Raw genomic sequence first — 15,486 nt, 5'->3', positions numbered from 1 at the left:
TATTGATGCGTGATAAATATGATATTACTATAAATGATACGATTATAAATCATTTGTCCTACTTTAAATGATATATTTTTGTATCACAAATAAACACAAATTGTTTTAGCGATGCATGGTGGAGAGAGAGAGAGACAATGCTTCCGGAGAATACCGACATTCTCCGAGCGTCGCCGATCTCCAGTGCTCTTTAAAACGAAATCAGCCGAAGGCTTCCAGAAATCGCCGATTTCTAAAGCCATAGAAGTGTCTTTCTTTGGCAGATTGGGGGCGAGGAGGAAGGCTTGGGAAAAAGAAGGATACCCCAAATCATCCTTTTTATTCAGATTTCGCCTTCATTTCATTTGTTTGACTATCATTTGGATCACATATACAAAGGTAACTATAGCACTTCTTTATGAAATGGCTTATAAGATTCGGGGGGCTTTCACACGAGGTAAGAGGGAAAAGGGTTAAATGATGCAGTTCATTGTCGTTTTCACTTTTCGCCTGTTCAGAGATATATTGTTATTAACACGTGATTAAAGGCGTTTTCTATCGATAATGTAAGGCAAGGAATAGTTTGTGTCGAGACAGGCTACGACACGAAATGAGACATATGTGTAAAATATAATAATTTCATAATAATAAATGCAAATGGACGTTTTTGACCATTTATCTCAAAGATTGAAAATTCAGCACCTTGAATGAGAAAATCGTATTAGTAACACGAGAAAATATTGATTTATAGTTAATGAATGCAGTCTCCCGTTGAATGGGACATACAATACACCCATGACATACTGTGATTAAAAGGCACGCGTGGTTTTTTTAACGCCACGACGCTGAGCGTCGGCAGACCACCAGTTTATTTATGTAACGCAACCGGCACACAAAATAGCGGTCTTTATATAAATACTTTACGGTTGTAAATATAAATACTATTACAAAATATAAATACAACTGTTTTCACTTCTGTAAATAATCTGCTTTGTTTAAGCGTATACGTAAGGGGGTAGAAAGAAGGAATGGTTCGTGTATGTGTGTGTGTTGCAAGTGTATATACGTTTTGGGATTGTATAACAAATCTTATTGTAACCGAGTTTCCTGCACGTCAGGTCTGCGTCCAAATGTAGCCTAAATGGGGATTGTTTTATTCCTGTATGTTTGACGGGACAGCACGAGCAGGGGAGTGCGACACACCCTTGTCGCATCAGCGAAACAAAAAGACGCCTTTAAGACGCAAGATACGGACAAAACCACGGATGTGTTAAATGCTGTGCGGGCATTCTCAACACTACAGGGATTAGACGGATCCCTGTAATAAACCAGTCGTTTAACTGGTGTTTAATTGGAATAGACACACGAGCCAGCGATTAGAAACATGCAGATGTCGTTAAACTGATGAAGAAACAGCTGAAACCATCACAGAAATCTGCATTTAATGGAAATTGATTTTGATTAAATGCAAACTGTAATGGTCTCTAATCTGTGAGATTTCATCTGGCACCATTAAAACATAATTGCCCGGTGTAAAATGTCTGGTTCCTTTCGAAGTTTCTTTCTGTGTTTTGGATCACCATTAAAATCAACTCAGAAATAGGCTGGATGTTGTGAGGGAATTCTTCTGCAGATGTGGGAGCACAAAAACAAGACACAGAGAGGCATCAAGCTTTTGAACTCATTTATTTTAGAAACTACAAGTCTTTATATACGTGCCAAAAGACATCTGGCAGGTTTCATATGTGCAGGGGTTCACAGGATGACCAAATAAGGTATAGAAGCTCAAGACAAAGAATGTTTAGCTTAGAAGGAATCCCTTCCTCCTACTATATAGCCAGCAATGTATTCAGTGAGCTTAACAACTTCACAATTCATTATTTTGTGGACTTGTATTCATTTATGCGGAAATTAAATCTAACAACCGGTTTCACAGACGAGGCTTGAGACTAGTCCCAGACTAAAATGAAAGTTTGAGCCGTCTTAACTGAAAATAAATTGCTCTGCCATATATTTAAATGCATCATTGCCATTGTTTTGTCTCAAGATGCACACCAGTAATGTTTTTATCAAATGCATTTCATTAAAAGCGACTTAAATATCCTAATTTAACAAAGGCATAGGCCTGGCTTAAGACAAGCTTTGTCCTTGAAAACTCAAAAAATACATCGTAATAGTTTCAATGGTCATCCGCTTATGGTTCACAATGGTGTTCATAAAGCAATCCATTGGAATTAGCATTATGTTTTCATCAAGGTTTTTCTTTTTTTTGCACTCCAGCGGTTGTTTACATTCATATAGGTTATTCAAAGACAACAAACAGATCAAATTTGTTAATCAACGCACAGAATAATGAAACCATTTGTTTTAAACGTGCACCCATTTAAATAAGGAGCAGATGCAGTTCACATTCATGCTGAGGCGCTCAAATCTGATTCAGTACGAGGCCAGAGAGTACCTTGGCAATGCATGAGAACAAAGCAGATCGTCTCTCTCTTTCTCTCCCCTTCAGGCTCTGTGCATCTCTTTTCTTGCTTATTAAGAAATTAAGGGTTGTGATTATTGACTCGGGCTTCTATAGAAGAGATAATGAATGAGATAAATACTGGGAGAGACACAAAAAGACCGATTTGAGCTTTGGGGTTCTGGCAGACGTTTGGCAGTCAGCAGCCTTCAGTCTGGGCAAGCAGTCCTGCCATCCACATGATCTCATAGCACCACAGAGCTTGTGTTTGCCAGTAAATCAGCTCATTTAATCACATCTACAGTGTCTTAAAGAGAGAGTGCTCCGTCAGGCCATACGGTTTGATCTAAAAGCGCTTTTTTGATCTTGTATCTGTGGTTGGATTCAATTTGCATGAATGATTCATGCTTAGGCTTTCAGTTAGATAACTAGGTCTTTTAGACAACGAAAATCCTTTTTAATTATCTTTGCTTACTGTCATTTCTTATTTAGACCTAATTTTGCATTCTGAACTTATACAATATGTGGTTTGTGTTTTACTTGTGTATTAATTCCATTTGAATCGCAGTCGTAACATAATGCATTTTGTTCCCCATTACATTTATTTTCATAGAAATCTGTCTAAAATGGGCCTTATGTGTGTGGTGGTCCTCAGTACCCTCCTGTGTTCAGGTAAGAGTAAAAGAATGCTTTTCACTGCTTTTCAGATTTCATCGTCATATATTCGTCATGTATTGTTTTAAAACCTTCTTCTTTCATAAGAGGAGGAATGTTGATACTGCTGAAAGTAAATGGTGAATGACGTCTCGCATTATAGCATGAGGGAAGAGATTTATGTGGGTTTGGCAACACCAGGGTGAATACATCTGTATCTCTATTGTAGGTTGATTTAAAGCATGTTTCTGACAGGAGACGTTAATAAAAAAGCATGGTGTAGATCTCGTAGATATGTTGCTTAAATATCAGTCTTTTTTCTTGTCTGATAGATTTTACGATCGAAGGCTTTATTTATTTCCAGGCTAACATTTTGTTGCATAAATAATTGGACGATGTTGGACTGATAGTGCATGGTTGGCAGTTTGACTTGGCTTTATTCCTAATATTCTTTTTATAGTGGGCGCTGTAGAGAAGGGAAACTTGCATATCCTTCCCCTTGATATCTGACATCTCAATCACTATTAAATCTGAGTGTTTTATGTAGTCAGCAAAAGATGTATATTTATGTATCATATATTAGGTATATTTTTAGGACCTGTGTCTGCAGGCCATAGAATTATAAATGCTTGGGGTGATTGTGTTCTCTTTCTGTCTTTACAACTATAATGCAATGCATTGACGACACATAGGGTTTCTTAGTCTGAAAACATTTAAGGTTTGTTTACAATGTAGAAATGTAAAAAATAAATGAAGAAATAGCCTATAGCATGAAACGTAATAAAAACCTATTCTCCTTGCTCTTCTCCTTCACAACTGCTGATTTGTGAGTCCAACACGACTCCATTCCTGAAGAGCTTTTATAGGGCAAATTCATTGCCGTTTTGCAGCAGTTATATAGACAAGCTAAATTTGATCTAATAGAAATTGGATCTGTCATATGAGCAAAAATTACCTCTCCAGTGAGGTTTGAAACTGTCTTTGTGAGCGAGTTCATTTAACAGTATGTCCAATTGAATGAACTTATAAACTCGGCAGGTAGCCAGACATTTAGTATTCATTTGAATAAGTCATTACACAACACCCAAACGCCTGAATGAAACTAAAAGTTATCAATCAAAGAGCAAATCATTTTAAGTCACTCTGAAAGTTCTGTTTAATTTAGTGCTATTTTCTGGATTTTGTCTGGAAAAGAAAGAACTTAATGAAATAGAAAAGTCTTGCTGAAATCTTGATCTTGTTTTCTTTCTTTTTTCACAGTTTGGTCATCAACCATTAAAGGTAAAATGCCTCTACAAGGAATACCTTTCGATATTCTTTATTATCTTATTCTGGACAGCTTCGCCCTTCCAAACTTTCTATAAAGATGTGTTTGAACTTATCTGACTCAAAGCGTGTGTCTTTCATCTCGCTCTGCAGCAAAAGATGAACACCGTACAGCTTTTTTCGGGGAGGACGTTCATATTCCCGTGCCGGATTTGGACGCAACAGAGGTGACGTTCATGCCGAGGTTGAATCCGCTGTCTGAGCGCACTCTGCTGAAGAACGGGAAGATTGTGTACGTAGGAGCCAAGCTGAACGCTCACATCAGCCACTTGATTCTGGAGGATGTGGGTGAAGAAGATGAGGGAACGTATGTGGTGAGGAATTCTGCGGCCCCCGCTGATGTCAGACGGATCATTCTCATTGTTAGAGGTATATGTCACGATCAATGGATATCAGGAGAGCATAGCTTTTGAATAACATTTACATGTTTACTTTTGCACCAAATTCTTATAAGCATTTTCCACCTTTCGAGTTTAAACCAGAGAGTCTTCCTGAGGCGGTTCAGTTTAATTTGTTATTGATTTACTATGATTGTTAACACGGTTGTTTACTAAAGCAATAAAGCACAAAGGGACATTAACTTTACTGTAGGTGATGTGCTCACGGATGTGCTCACTTATTTTATATGAAAAAATGCCCCCCCCCAAAAAAATAGTTGTAAATACTAGTTTTCCACAAGTCTTTTACATTTTTCATTTCTGTTTTTCTTTTAGACTGTGCGACAGAGACTGTGGTGAAATATGGAGACACGTATCATATCCCGATCAACCCTAACATCGGTCCATACACCCTTGAGTTCAGGTCGGCGGGTCAGACTCATGTTAACGTGACCACGGAGGAACCACCCGTATTACTTCTCAACCAGACGGTCATCACGTCCGAAGAGTACCAGAACCGTCTGATCATCAGCGAGAAGAGAGTCAACCTTCATCTGGTTACAGGAGCCGATGAGGGCAGCTACACCCTCATTGACAGCGATGGCAAAGTCAGAATGAGGACCTGTCTCAATGTGAAAGGTGACAAATGTATTTTAAACTTTGGTAACCCTTTACATTAAGGTACCCTTTATAAAGCATTTATAAATGTGCTCATTAATGATTAATAAGTCATTTACAAATGCATTATGAAGCAGTTATAACTGCATGAATAAAAAGAGGGATTCTAACGAAATACTTGCCAAATAGTGAGACATTTTATGTTATAAAAATTTATTTGACTCGAAAGCAGATTCATTATTATCTTGATGTTGTTTGCAATATAGGCTGTCAGAGTGGACACTGTAGGGTGTTAGGTTGTTTTTCTAATACCTGCTCACTATTTGGAAGGTTTTTCGTTAGAATCCCCCTTTTTATTCATGCAGTTATAACTGCTTTATAATGCATTTGTAAATGACTTATTAATCATTAATGAACACTATAAATGCTACATGAAGGGTACCTTAATGTAAAGTGTTACCAAAACTTTATATAGCGGTCGGAATACCAAGGGTGTATGAGGGGTCATTGCAAAATGCTGATATGAGTGACGTTTCAAGGTTTTTGAATAGTGTAAACATACAAAGAGAAAGTGAAATAGGAAATGAAAAGCAAAACAAAACCTGCTAGAATGCTTTCTCTAAAGACATATTTACTTCTTTAAAACAGCATGTCTCATTTCCTGAATTTTGGAGTGGAGTCCAAATATCTCATTGGATCTATCATCTGAGTAAACTCTGGTTGTTTGCTATATCCCATAACCCAGATCACCATATCTTTGAGCACCTGAAATACGGAGGAACCCTGAAGATCAAGCTCCATGTAGACTACACCAAAGTCCGAATGGTCTACATCCCAGACACTGACCACAAGGAGCGACTCATCCTGGACCAGGGCGAGCTGGTGATGCCTCTGGACCCTGCTTTGGACGGTCGAGTGTCTGTAGAAGAATCAATGTTCTACCTGAGGAAGGTCAAAGTGAGCGACATGGGTCTCTTCAGAGTGATGCATTTTTCAGGCTTCCGCATAGCTGACGTCTACCTTCACGTGGAGCGTGAGTAAAGAATGGAGGATATACACTCTAAAAAACACTGGGTTAAAAACAACCCAACTTACCCAGCTGCTGGGTAAATATAGGACAGAACACATTTGGGGTTAAACTAACCCAAGAAGTTGGGTTATTCATTTTAACCCAGCAAATGGGTTGTTTTTCGACCCAAAAATGGGTTATTTTTTACAAAAATACTGGGTTAATTTGATTTCATAAATGAGTTATATTTTCAAATGTTTTTTATTCCTTTTAAAATAATCGTTTAAAGTAAAATAAATCATATGATAAACAAATGATCAACATTGTATTAGCTTTATTTTTTAATAATTATTTTTTGGACATTACACACATTTACATACAAGTCATAAACTCCTCAATGCTCAGAAAACCTCAAGGTTCAGTAAATTTTTATATTTGACTTTCTTTCCTCTGTAGAACACAGCAGAAGATATTTTAAAGAATGTTGGTAACTGAACAACAGCGGTACCCGCATTTGTTTTGTGTCCATACAATAGAAGTGAATGGGTACCACCAATTGTTCGGTTACCAACATTCTTCAAAATATCTTCTTGCGTGCTCTGCGGAAGAAAGAAAGTCATACAGGTTTTCATTACTGGGTAAACTATTGCTTTAAGAATTCAGTCTACCCATTACCTGGCATGACTGTCCCACATGGGGCATCATCTTTCTCTCCTTGTGGTGGTCTCAAGCGCCTCAGTCACTCTTCAATGAACCCAGTGGCTGGTCTATTATTTTGGCATTGGGCGTACCATGTTCCCTGGAAAGACATTGAAAATGTATGAACATACAATACACATGAACCCAGGGCCTGAAGTTCATTGTGAATAATACTACATATTTCCACAGGTTGTGCAATTATAATGCGTAACACGCACTATTTACATAGCAACAAATCTTACTACTCACATAACCACAGGCAGTTTTATCATGCAGACAGGGGAATGCATGTAGTAAGACTGATGCTAGGTTCTTTTTTGTCTCCGAGCTTGGTCTATGAAAAAGAAACGACAAAAATAGTGAATAATCAGATTTTTTTTTTTACAAATTTTGATAACGTTGTCATGTGTACGTGAAACTTTTTGGAAAACGTTTTCTACTCCATAGTTTACTTCACTTAAGAACATGGCTCTACACGACTGCCTGCAGCGTCTTCACACACAGACAAAACTTAAAACAGAAATGTGAAGGGTTATTTAACCGTAATCATGAGATTTGAATATAGTCTAGTGCACTTTAATACCCTTTGAAAGAAACATGTACGTTCGCTCCCTTCGAACTGGAATCATGGCAATGTCCTGTGATGTAAGTTATATTGATGCCATGGTAACTTACCGGATCTTGTAAATAATGGTAATAGCTGGTTTTAATGGTTTAATGGCAATTTTATTATCTATGTATGGCAATAAGTCAAATTAACGTTAGATAAGATCAAAATTGTCACCTCGAGAACGGTTGCTGTGGGTGTGTCAACACGGACAGTCGAGAGCAGGTCTGAGGGAACAAATATACATTTTAGTCAATATATTCTTATTGTGAAAAAACGCATCCCACGGAAAAAAACGTTACACCTTGTGTGCAGTTTGGCAATGCACTAAGTTACGCTTTAGGTGATTATGATCTAACGTTAAATACATCACATGGTTCCCTGAAGCTCACGTCTCCGAAAACATCCAAGCAAATTTTTAAACAGACGCAATCTTTATTAACCGACCACAGATTTGAACTTTAAACACATACATTCTCGCCTAAATAACTCTTAAAAATACATTTAGTGACTAAATAAAAGAAATAATATGCAGCTTTTCTGCCTATCGCCTTTCACTTCCACCTCGAATTCAGACAGCTCGAGCTGCGGTGCGCTGAGTTGTTTTGACCCAATGAGCTGGGTTAATACGTCCGGGTGGGGAAGGGGATGCATTAATTCAACTCTCAGCGAAAATGACCCAGAGTATAACCCAGCGTTTGGGTTACACACAACTACCAAAAACTACCCAGGACGGACAAAATAACCCCCCAAAATGACCCAAATGGCTCAACCCAGCATTTGGGTAGAAAAAATAACCCAGGAGTTTTTAGAGTGTAGGATCTGAGTTGTTCATCTTTCTCTTATTCCCATGATCCTCTTCTTCCCACAACAGCTTATAAATTGCCACAGCTTTACGTGGCGATCATCGCCCTGCTGTCTCTGCTAGCCTTTCTGCTGCTGGTGTGTCTGCTGTCCTGTCTGATTAAAGTTCACCGGCGGGCGGAGAAAGCGCGTAAGATCACCCTCATCGCTCAGCAGGCTGGCAAGGGCGAGGGAGAGGTGTTCAGACAGGTAAATAAATGCAAGAATAAGTGTGCACATGTCAGAAAAGATAAGAATATTACAAAACACTTGAATTGTTTGTCTACCAAGATTTAATTATCCCAGATGAAAGATAGATGAGTTTTGCTATGAATATTCAAGCTTTTATTGTTGTAAAATAATACAACGCTAATTGAATCCGTTTCAATTTTAGCAAATGTGATATGTGTCAAAAAGTGTGTGTGTGTGTGTGTGTGTGTGTGTGTGTGTGCGTGTGTGCGTGTGTGCGTGTGTGTGTGTGTGTGTGTGTGCGTGTGATAATTCTCCTGTCTTTGTTCCTTCTCTTTGTGTAAACCGAAATATAGTAGCCAAGCTCTTGAATTATGCACTATATTATTTTACACTTGTTTACTTGGAAGACAAAACTTTGAGTAGGTTGATGGTTAGACCGCAGAAAAACTTCCCCATTTCAAAGCCTTACATCCACCAATCCAGTCAGAATCTGTCCAGTTTTGTGTAACACTACAAATATAACGTGAGACGGAGCATGTGTATATTCAGTTATTCCACCCGTGGACATTCATTTCAAATAGCTGTTGTGGTGGTTTTGTAGTAGTTAACGATTGATCTGCGTTGCATTTCTCCTTCCTGAAGGATCATCTGATGGATTTCCCAGCGGGTGAGAGAGCTCTGCGTTGTGCTGTTGTTTGTTTTCTTTCGAGCTGAAGTGATGAATCTCTATTGGTGTTGTGGTAGCGTAATAGGGCTCTTAAAGACCTTCCTTCACTCAGTGACTGTGTATCCTGTTCATTACTTTCGCTTTGAAGTACCTTCAGGTGTATTGCTTAGTATTACTTTGAGTTGATATGTAAATCTAAAGGTATATACACCTGTGTGTTAAAGCTTCTGCTGCGCTTAAACACACATGCACATATGGACATTTAATGTGTCGATATGGAGAGGTAAAAATAATATAAATCTATGTGTATGTGTGTATGTGTGCTGAATTCTGTGTCTATGTTGGTGCGAGTGTGTTTGTTTTTATGAATGGTTGGCAGTGATAAATGGAGTCAGTCATAGTAATATTTTTTTTATTCATACAAATATTTATTTAAATATTTTATAATTAAATATAGTTGATATATTATTAATTTATTCAATATTTATTTTATACTGCATATTTTGCCAAATATAAAATATCATTCGGATTATCCGCGTGTAAGAAATGTGCATACTACAAACAAAACAAATGCAACAATACAGTACACACTACATACTTGTAAGTGTAGTATGCTAATCTGAAGATTCTGACTCAGGGAAATGAATCATTTGCCAGCCTTGTGAAAGTCTTCTGTGTTTGTCATGTCATTGTGTTTACCCGCAAAGCCTTATGGGTAATTGTGAATAAGGTTTTTTTTACTATATTCTCATACTGTATAAATATTGTGACACTGAGATGGGGCAGATACAGACACTGATACCCTGACGTATGTTGTGGTTTATAACAACAAATCAAATATCAGTGTCTTCGAAATTGATATCAGATGTATTCATATACATTTGTATAGTGTAATTTAGTTTTCACAATGTTACAGTATACAGTATCTTCCATTTCACACTTGGTTTGTTTGCTTGGTCCAACTTGAGTCCGGCAAACAGACCACAAGTTCAGTACGCTCTTGCTCTCATTTTTGTACTGTTGTGGGGCCAACAATGGCACAATGTGGACAATATACCACAATATGATTTTGTACGTACAGTATATAATAGCAATGTTTTGCAGGTGGTTCATGACGCTTACACTAGATTCACAGAGGAATCCACTGTGCAGTCCACATGGGAGAACGTCACAGAAAGCACGGAAGTTGAGATCAAAGTAAGCGAATGTGAAATGTAAACAATATAGTTTACCTCTAATATTTGTGTATTCAAATTTTAGAATGATAATTTGACTTTTCTGTTAGGGTCTCGAGGTATCAAAACCAGGTCAATACCAGGCCCTCCAATCTGACAAAAACTTCTTGGAGATGAACGACTCAGGCGTGGAGTTCGCCTCATCCGCGCTCCCTCTGGACAGCGACACGGATGTACCCGACAATCTCATCTCTCACAAGGCCCTGCTTGAGTCTGACACCCTCGCCGGTGTCGCCCCGGCCCTTTCCGAGGGCGAGCACAGCGCCACTCGCACCCCTGACTCTGATCTGAGCGCCAGCCCTGCCACCCAACCCAAATCTGGGGCTCAGACAGATGACGGCCTGATCGGAGCGACCACACCTGAGGAAACGGCTCAAGCCAACGGGCTGGATGCAAAGATAAGCAAAGATGCGTCGCCGCTTTCCGATAAAGTCGCTGTGGTGGATCCAAGTAACGCAAGCACAACCTGAGTGCCGCAGAAGGGTTAGTTTCACCAACCAACTCATCGTGTCTTCTTTTGCGCCCACTTTGCATCCGTAACATCTCACCGCTTGCATTGCTCATCGTGACACGTGGATTCATCTGATGTGTAACAAATGGTTTGTCGAACAAGCAGAAACCCACAAGAACAAGTCTAACACACTTAGAAAAAAAATGAATAAAACATGACGTTGGAAGAAATGGTTAATGGTTCTGCACTATGCATGCCTGTAAATTGAGTTCCGCTAACAGCCGAGTGCTGGATTAGAGAGAGCATTTAGTGCATGTGAAGAAGAAAATAAAAACCTTACAACACTTTCAAGACGCACATACGGATGGTAAATATTTCAGACGTTACTCATGCAACTGTACCAGGAACTGCCTGAGTTTGAAGCAACTGAAAAGGAGAGTACATGGGTCACATATTTTACAAACACTTCACCTACCAGATGCCAAAAGAATACACATAACTTCATTTCAAGATCAATTTGAATGCAGTATTTGCTCCACCTGGTGTTTCCGGACTTCCTCTAGTGACTCACCACCAACTCAGACGCGCAGTGCTGATCTTCTTTGTCAATGCTAAACTAAACACTTTTGTTCAGGATCACACAGATGACAGGAGTCTGATATGGTGGCTCAAACGTTGTAAATAGGATAATCTGCATTGAGGGTTTTCGGCCCAGAGGGGCTCTGCTGATGGAACGGCTTGTGTCAGCAGTTAAAGGTGCTGACTACACTTGGGCTTTTCTTTGTCCTCGTTTCCTCATCCACTCATACTATCCCCTATTCTTCTTTATTTCATTTTAACTAGGGCTGTCAAACGATTAATCGCGATTAATCACATCCAGAATAAAAGTTTGTGTTTACTTAATATGTGTCTGTGTGTTGTGCATATTAATTTTGTATTTATAAATACAAAAACATACACATACATGTACATATATTTAATACAATTTTGAGATGTATTATTTATATTTACCAATAACTTAAATGACATAAACGTTTATTCATTTGTATATGTTATATTTTTCTTAATCGTATGCATGTATGTGTATGTGGTTATAAACACAACGTTAATATGCACAGTACACAGACATATATTATGTAAACACAAACTTTTATTCTGGATGCGATTAATCGCTTGACAGCCCTAATTTAAACATGTTTGAACAGATGAAAGATCTTTGGATAGTTGTAGGTCCGTAGTGAAAAGTGTTCTTGATTCTGAATGGTAACTTTGTGGAGTGTCTATCACCTCTTTTAATTTTTTGTATTTATTTACATATTTGTTTTAGAATATTTGAATAACCTTACTGAACAAAGATGTCGACAATTGGGCTTGTGCAATTTATGAAATGAGTGAAAATGATTCTGCATGTCGGCGCAGTTAGCCCTGTGGTGAGTTTGATTCCCAGCTCGGAAGTCCTTTGCCGAGCTCCCATCTGTGCCCAATGCATTCCTGTCATTTCTAAACTGTCCTTTCCCTATAGTAACAAAAAAAAGAAATAACGTAGGAATTCTGATGTAAATATAAATAGTTAAAATAAAAGTTAAATTCACCTTAGGACATGATACAACTTCTAAAACATCAACATACATATACAACCCACATTCTTTAGATAACATTTTCATAGAACTTAATCATAAACTTAATTGTAATCATTATTTTTACTAAATGCATTTATGCTGAGAAATGATGTGTGTGGAAGATTATAATGCAATATTAAAATGAGTTAGCTAGCCATGGGGTCGTACCCTGATGCTTCATGAGATGGGGCTTGACCTGCTGGTAAAATTGCTACCTCATGTTTTGATGTCTGCAGGACACGCACACAGTATGATAAAACAGAGACAGGGTGAAAAAATTATAATAAACAATAGGGATGTAACGATTCACCGTGAGCCGGTTGAAAATCGGTTACAATGAGTGACGATTCAAATCGGTTGAGGTGTGAACTGAATCGCAATACGTTTTTTGAACAGCAGGGGCCGCTATTTTCACTGCAAACCTACACGTGGACATGCTGATATTTCTTAAATGCAAAAAAATCCAAGAAAAGCTCAGACAGTATTAGTTTGTTTATATTAAAGAGACTTTTTCTATTATTAATTTGTTATAAAATTGCAGTTTAGTTTTGTTATTTGAAATAAAACATTATTTTATTATACAAAGAAACGTGAAGCATTTAAGAAAATGCAAGGGAAGTTGTTCATTTCTAATTTGTTTCAACTCATTTTGTAAAAATAAATCGTGAATAAATCGCATCGTGAGATCAGAATCGTGACTCGCATCGCATCGTGAGCTGAGTGAATCGTTACATCCCTAATAAACAATTAAAGCACAATGAAAATTAAAGCCTTGAAATGCTCTTGAAATCGCAGCTAATGTTAAAACAGCGGTTTGCATAACGAAATTATGATAAAAACGAATAATCTCTTTTGATCTTTGAATGATTCCTGTATTAAATGCAATTACAGAGCAGATTGCTTGTCATTTTTAAACAACTTTCTAAATTCTACTGACATTGCGAGAACAGTCCAAAAGAGTTTTGGATTGTGTTGATGCCAGTGAGATGCATTTGATGATCTCGCTGCAATTTTTGACTAGCTTTTATTAAAGACCCCCATTCCTTCAATTCTAGTATTAAGATTTTAATTTTAGGGTTCTTGTGTATCACACGGAGTGAATGTGCAGTTATTGGGCCTTATGAAGCAATATTAGTGTGAAAGCACTGCACACACACACATGCATACTGGGTAGGTGCAATAGTATGAACAAACATACACCTTCTGTACATAAATATATTGCATGTAAATGATCAATTACCTTTCTATCCAATGATTGCTGGCTTCTCTTTTTACTCACAATAACACACAAAGCTTAATGGCAAAACATACAAGTGAGTTATGATCTCACATTCAACAAATTGTCACGCTTTACTAATGCATTGACTGCTTTTTATCTTATCACTTAAGAATGATTTTAATTATGCAAGACACAGCAAAAGACTATTGTTACTCTTATTGATTCAATTATACTCTCTCTTGTATGCACTGATGTCATAGATCTAGTATATACGCAATTTAAAGAGATACATATGCATGCTGAACGAGGTTGCTTGTTAGAGAGTTCATATCACATTACTTTGTCTCTGATGAGAAGTATTCTTAAAGCCAGTGTTCATGTAGTGATGCATATCAAATTGTTTGACTTACATTGTAAAAACAAATGTGAACCTCTTCAACTCAAAATGTTTTAATGACAACATTTTTGATTTAATAGAAAAACAGATAAAGTCACTAGAATAGGCGTGGCTTTTTTAATAGTTGTTCAGACTTATGAAAATTAGTTTTGGTATGTCACTTCAGTTTTTATTCATAGTTATGACATTTAGAGTAATGAAAATGATGTTTATGAGCAGTTTGTACATTTTCAATTCTTGGGTATTTTAATGTTTGTTAATAAAAGGAACGCCTTTTTTTCATTTCTCACTAGGAAATCATAGACGACCGTTTTAAAAATAGCTTTAGTGCTTGTTAAGGTGCACTTCAGGTATTTCACACCTGAAGTCTCCCACAGTAAATGTACCAATATATCATTTTGATATTTTTGACCATTTGAAGCATACAGTAAATATATGCTGGTTGTATTTACGGTTTAAGCTTGGAATGTTATTGATTGTATTTGATTGTAAAACAAATCTTTACCCCGACTTTCTAAACAATTCACTTTGGTTCATTTGATGTTTTTAAATGCGCATTTACAGGTAGCCTACAGTGCGTCTAAATCATAATCCTACATAAGAATATGCACTTATCACACCGACAGGCTCACTCGCATGTTAAAACAAGATTTTTGAGTGGTATAGATTACCAGCAATACAAATCCATCCCTGAAGCCTGCTCGGGTGTGACCAAACCTTTGATATCACATCATTCAACAAGCTCAGGAGTGTATGTTCTTCTAAATTATTTAAGATAATTACATTTTTTAAATGTTACATGAACTGATCTTCTGCCAGTTTACACGCAAGAATTCTCAGGAGAAAGGTTTATCAAAGTTATCTTGTCTAGACATTTTGTTCTTCCAAATAACCGTTGAGAACCATTGATTCACAGCCAGAGAATGAAGACCGTTAATGATTGATATTGCTTTGATGGCATGAGATTAATGACAGACTTTAATGTAACCACGGATATTAACAATACTTCACAGTCATGTACAAAGTAAAGATGATCATGTTTTGGGCTGTACTTGTGGCTTCAAATTGGTTTACTTTAAGCAAATTTTTTTTCTGGAATGAATGATGAAAATAAAGGACCTTTGATTGAC

At 37.5% G+C, this 15,486-nt stretch overlaps 1 protein-coding gene across 1 annotated transcript; it reads left to right on the top strand.

The window, feature by feature from the left end:
- The first annotated feature begins 206 nt into the window (after positions 1-206).
- LOC130566872 (uncharacterized) lies at positions 207-15,486 on the top strand. The gene is made up of 9 exons (XM_057354686.1): positions 207-378; positions 3,057-3,115; positions 4,358-4,378; positions 4,517-4,792; positions 5,137-5,439; positions 6,164-6,451; positions 8,608-8,786; positions 10,540-10,632; positions 10,721-15,486. The coding sequence occupies exons 2-9, from the start codon at positions 3,070-3,072 to the stop codon at positions 11,138-11,140; spliced, it is 1,626 nt and encodes a 541-aa protein (XP_057210669.1). The 5' UTR covers positions 207-378; positions 3,057-3,069; the 3' UTR covers positions 11,141-15,486.

The sequence above is a fragment of the Triplophysa rosa genome, linkage group LG16 (assembly GCF_024868665.1).
Source record: "Triplophysa rosa linkage group LG16, Trosa_1v2, whole genome shotgun sequence".
NCBI lineage: Eukaryota > Metazoa > Chordata > Actinopteri > Cypriniformes > Nemacheilidae > Triplophysa > Triplophysa rosa.
Note: the sequence above shows the minus strand (reverse complement) of the source record. Positions and strands in the feature narration are given on the sequence as shown.

Coding starts and splice junctions, on each gene's coding strand:
- LOC130566872 (XM_057354686.1), top strand. CDS start 3,070: ATGGGCCTTATGTGTGTGGTGGTCCTCAGTACCCTCCTGTGTTCAG. Junction 6,452..8,607: donor CGTCTACCTTCACGTGGAGC/GTGAGTAAAGAA, acceptor TTCCCACAACAG/CTTATAAATTGCCACAGCTT. Junction 8,787..10,539: donor AGGGAGAGGTGTTCAGACAG/GTAAATAAATGC, acceptor AATGTTTTGCAG/GTGGTTCATGACGCTTACAC.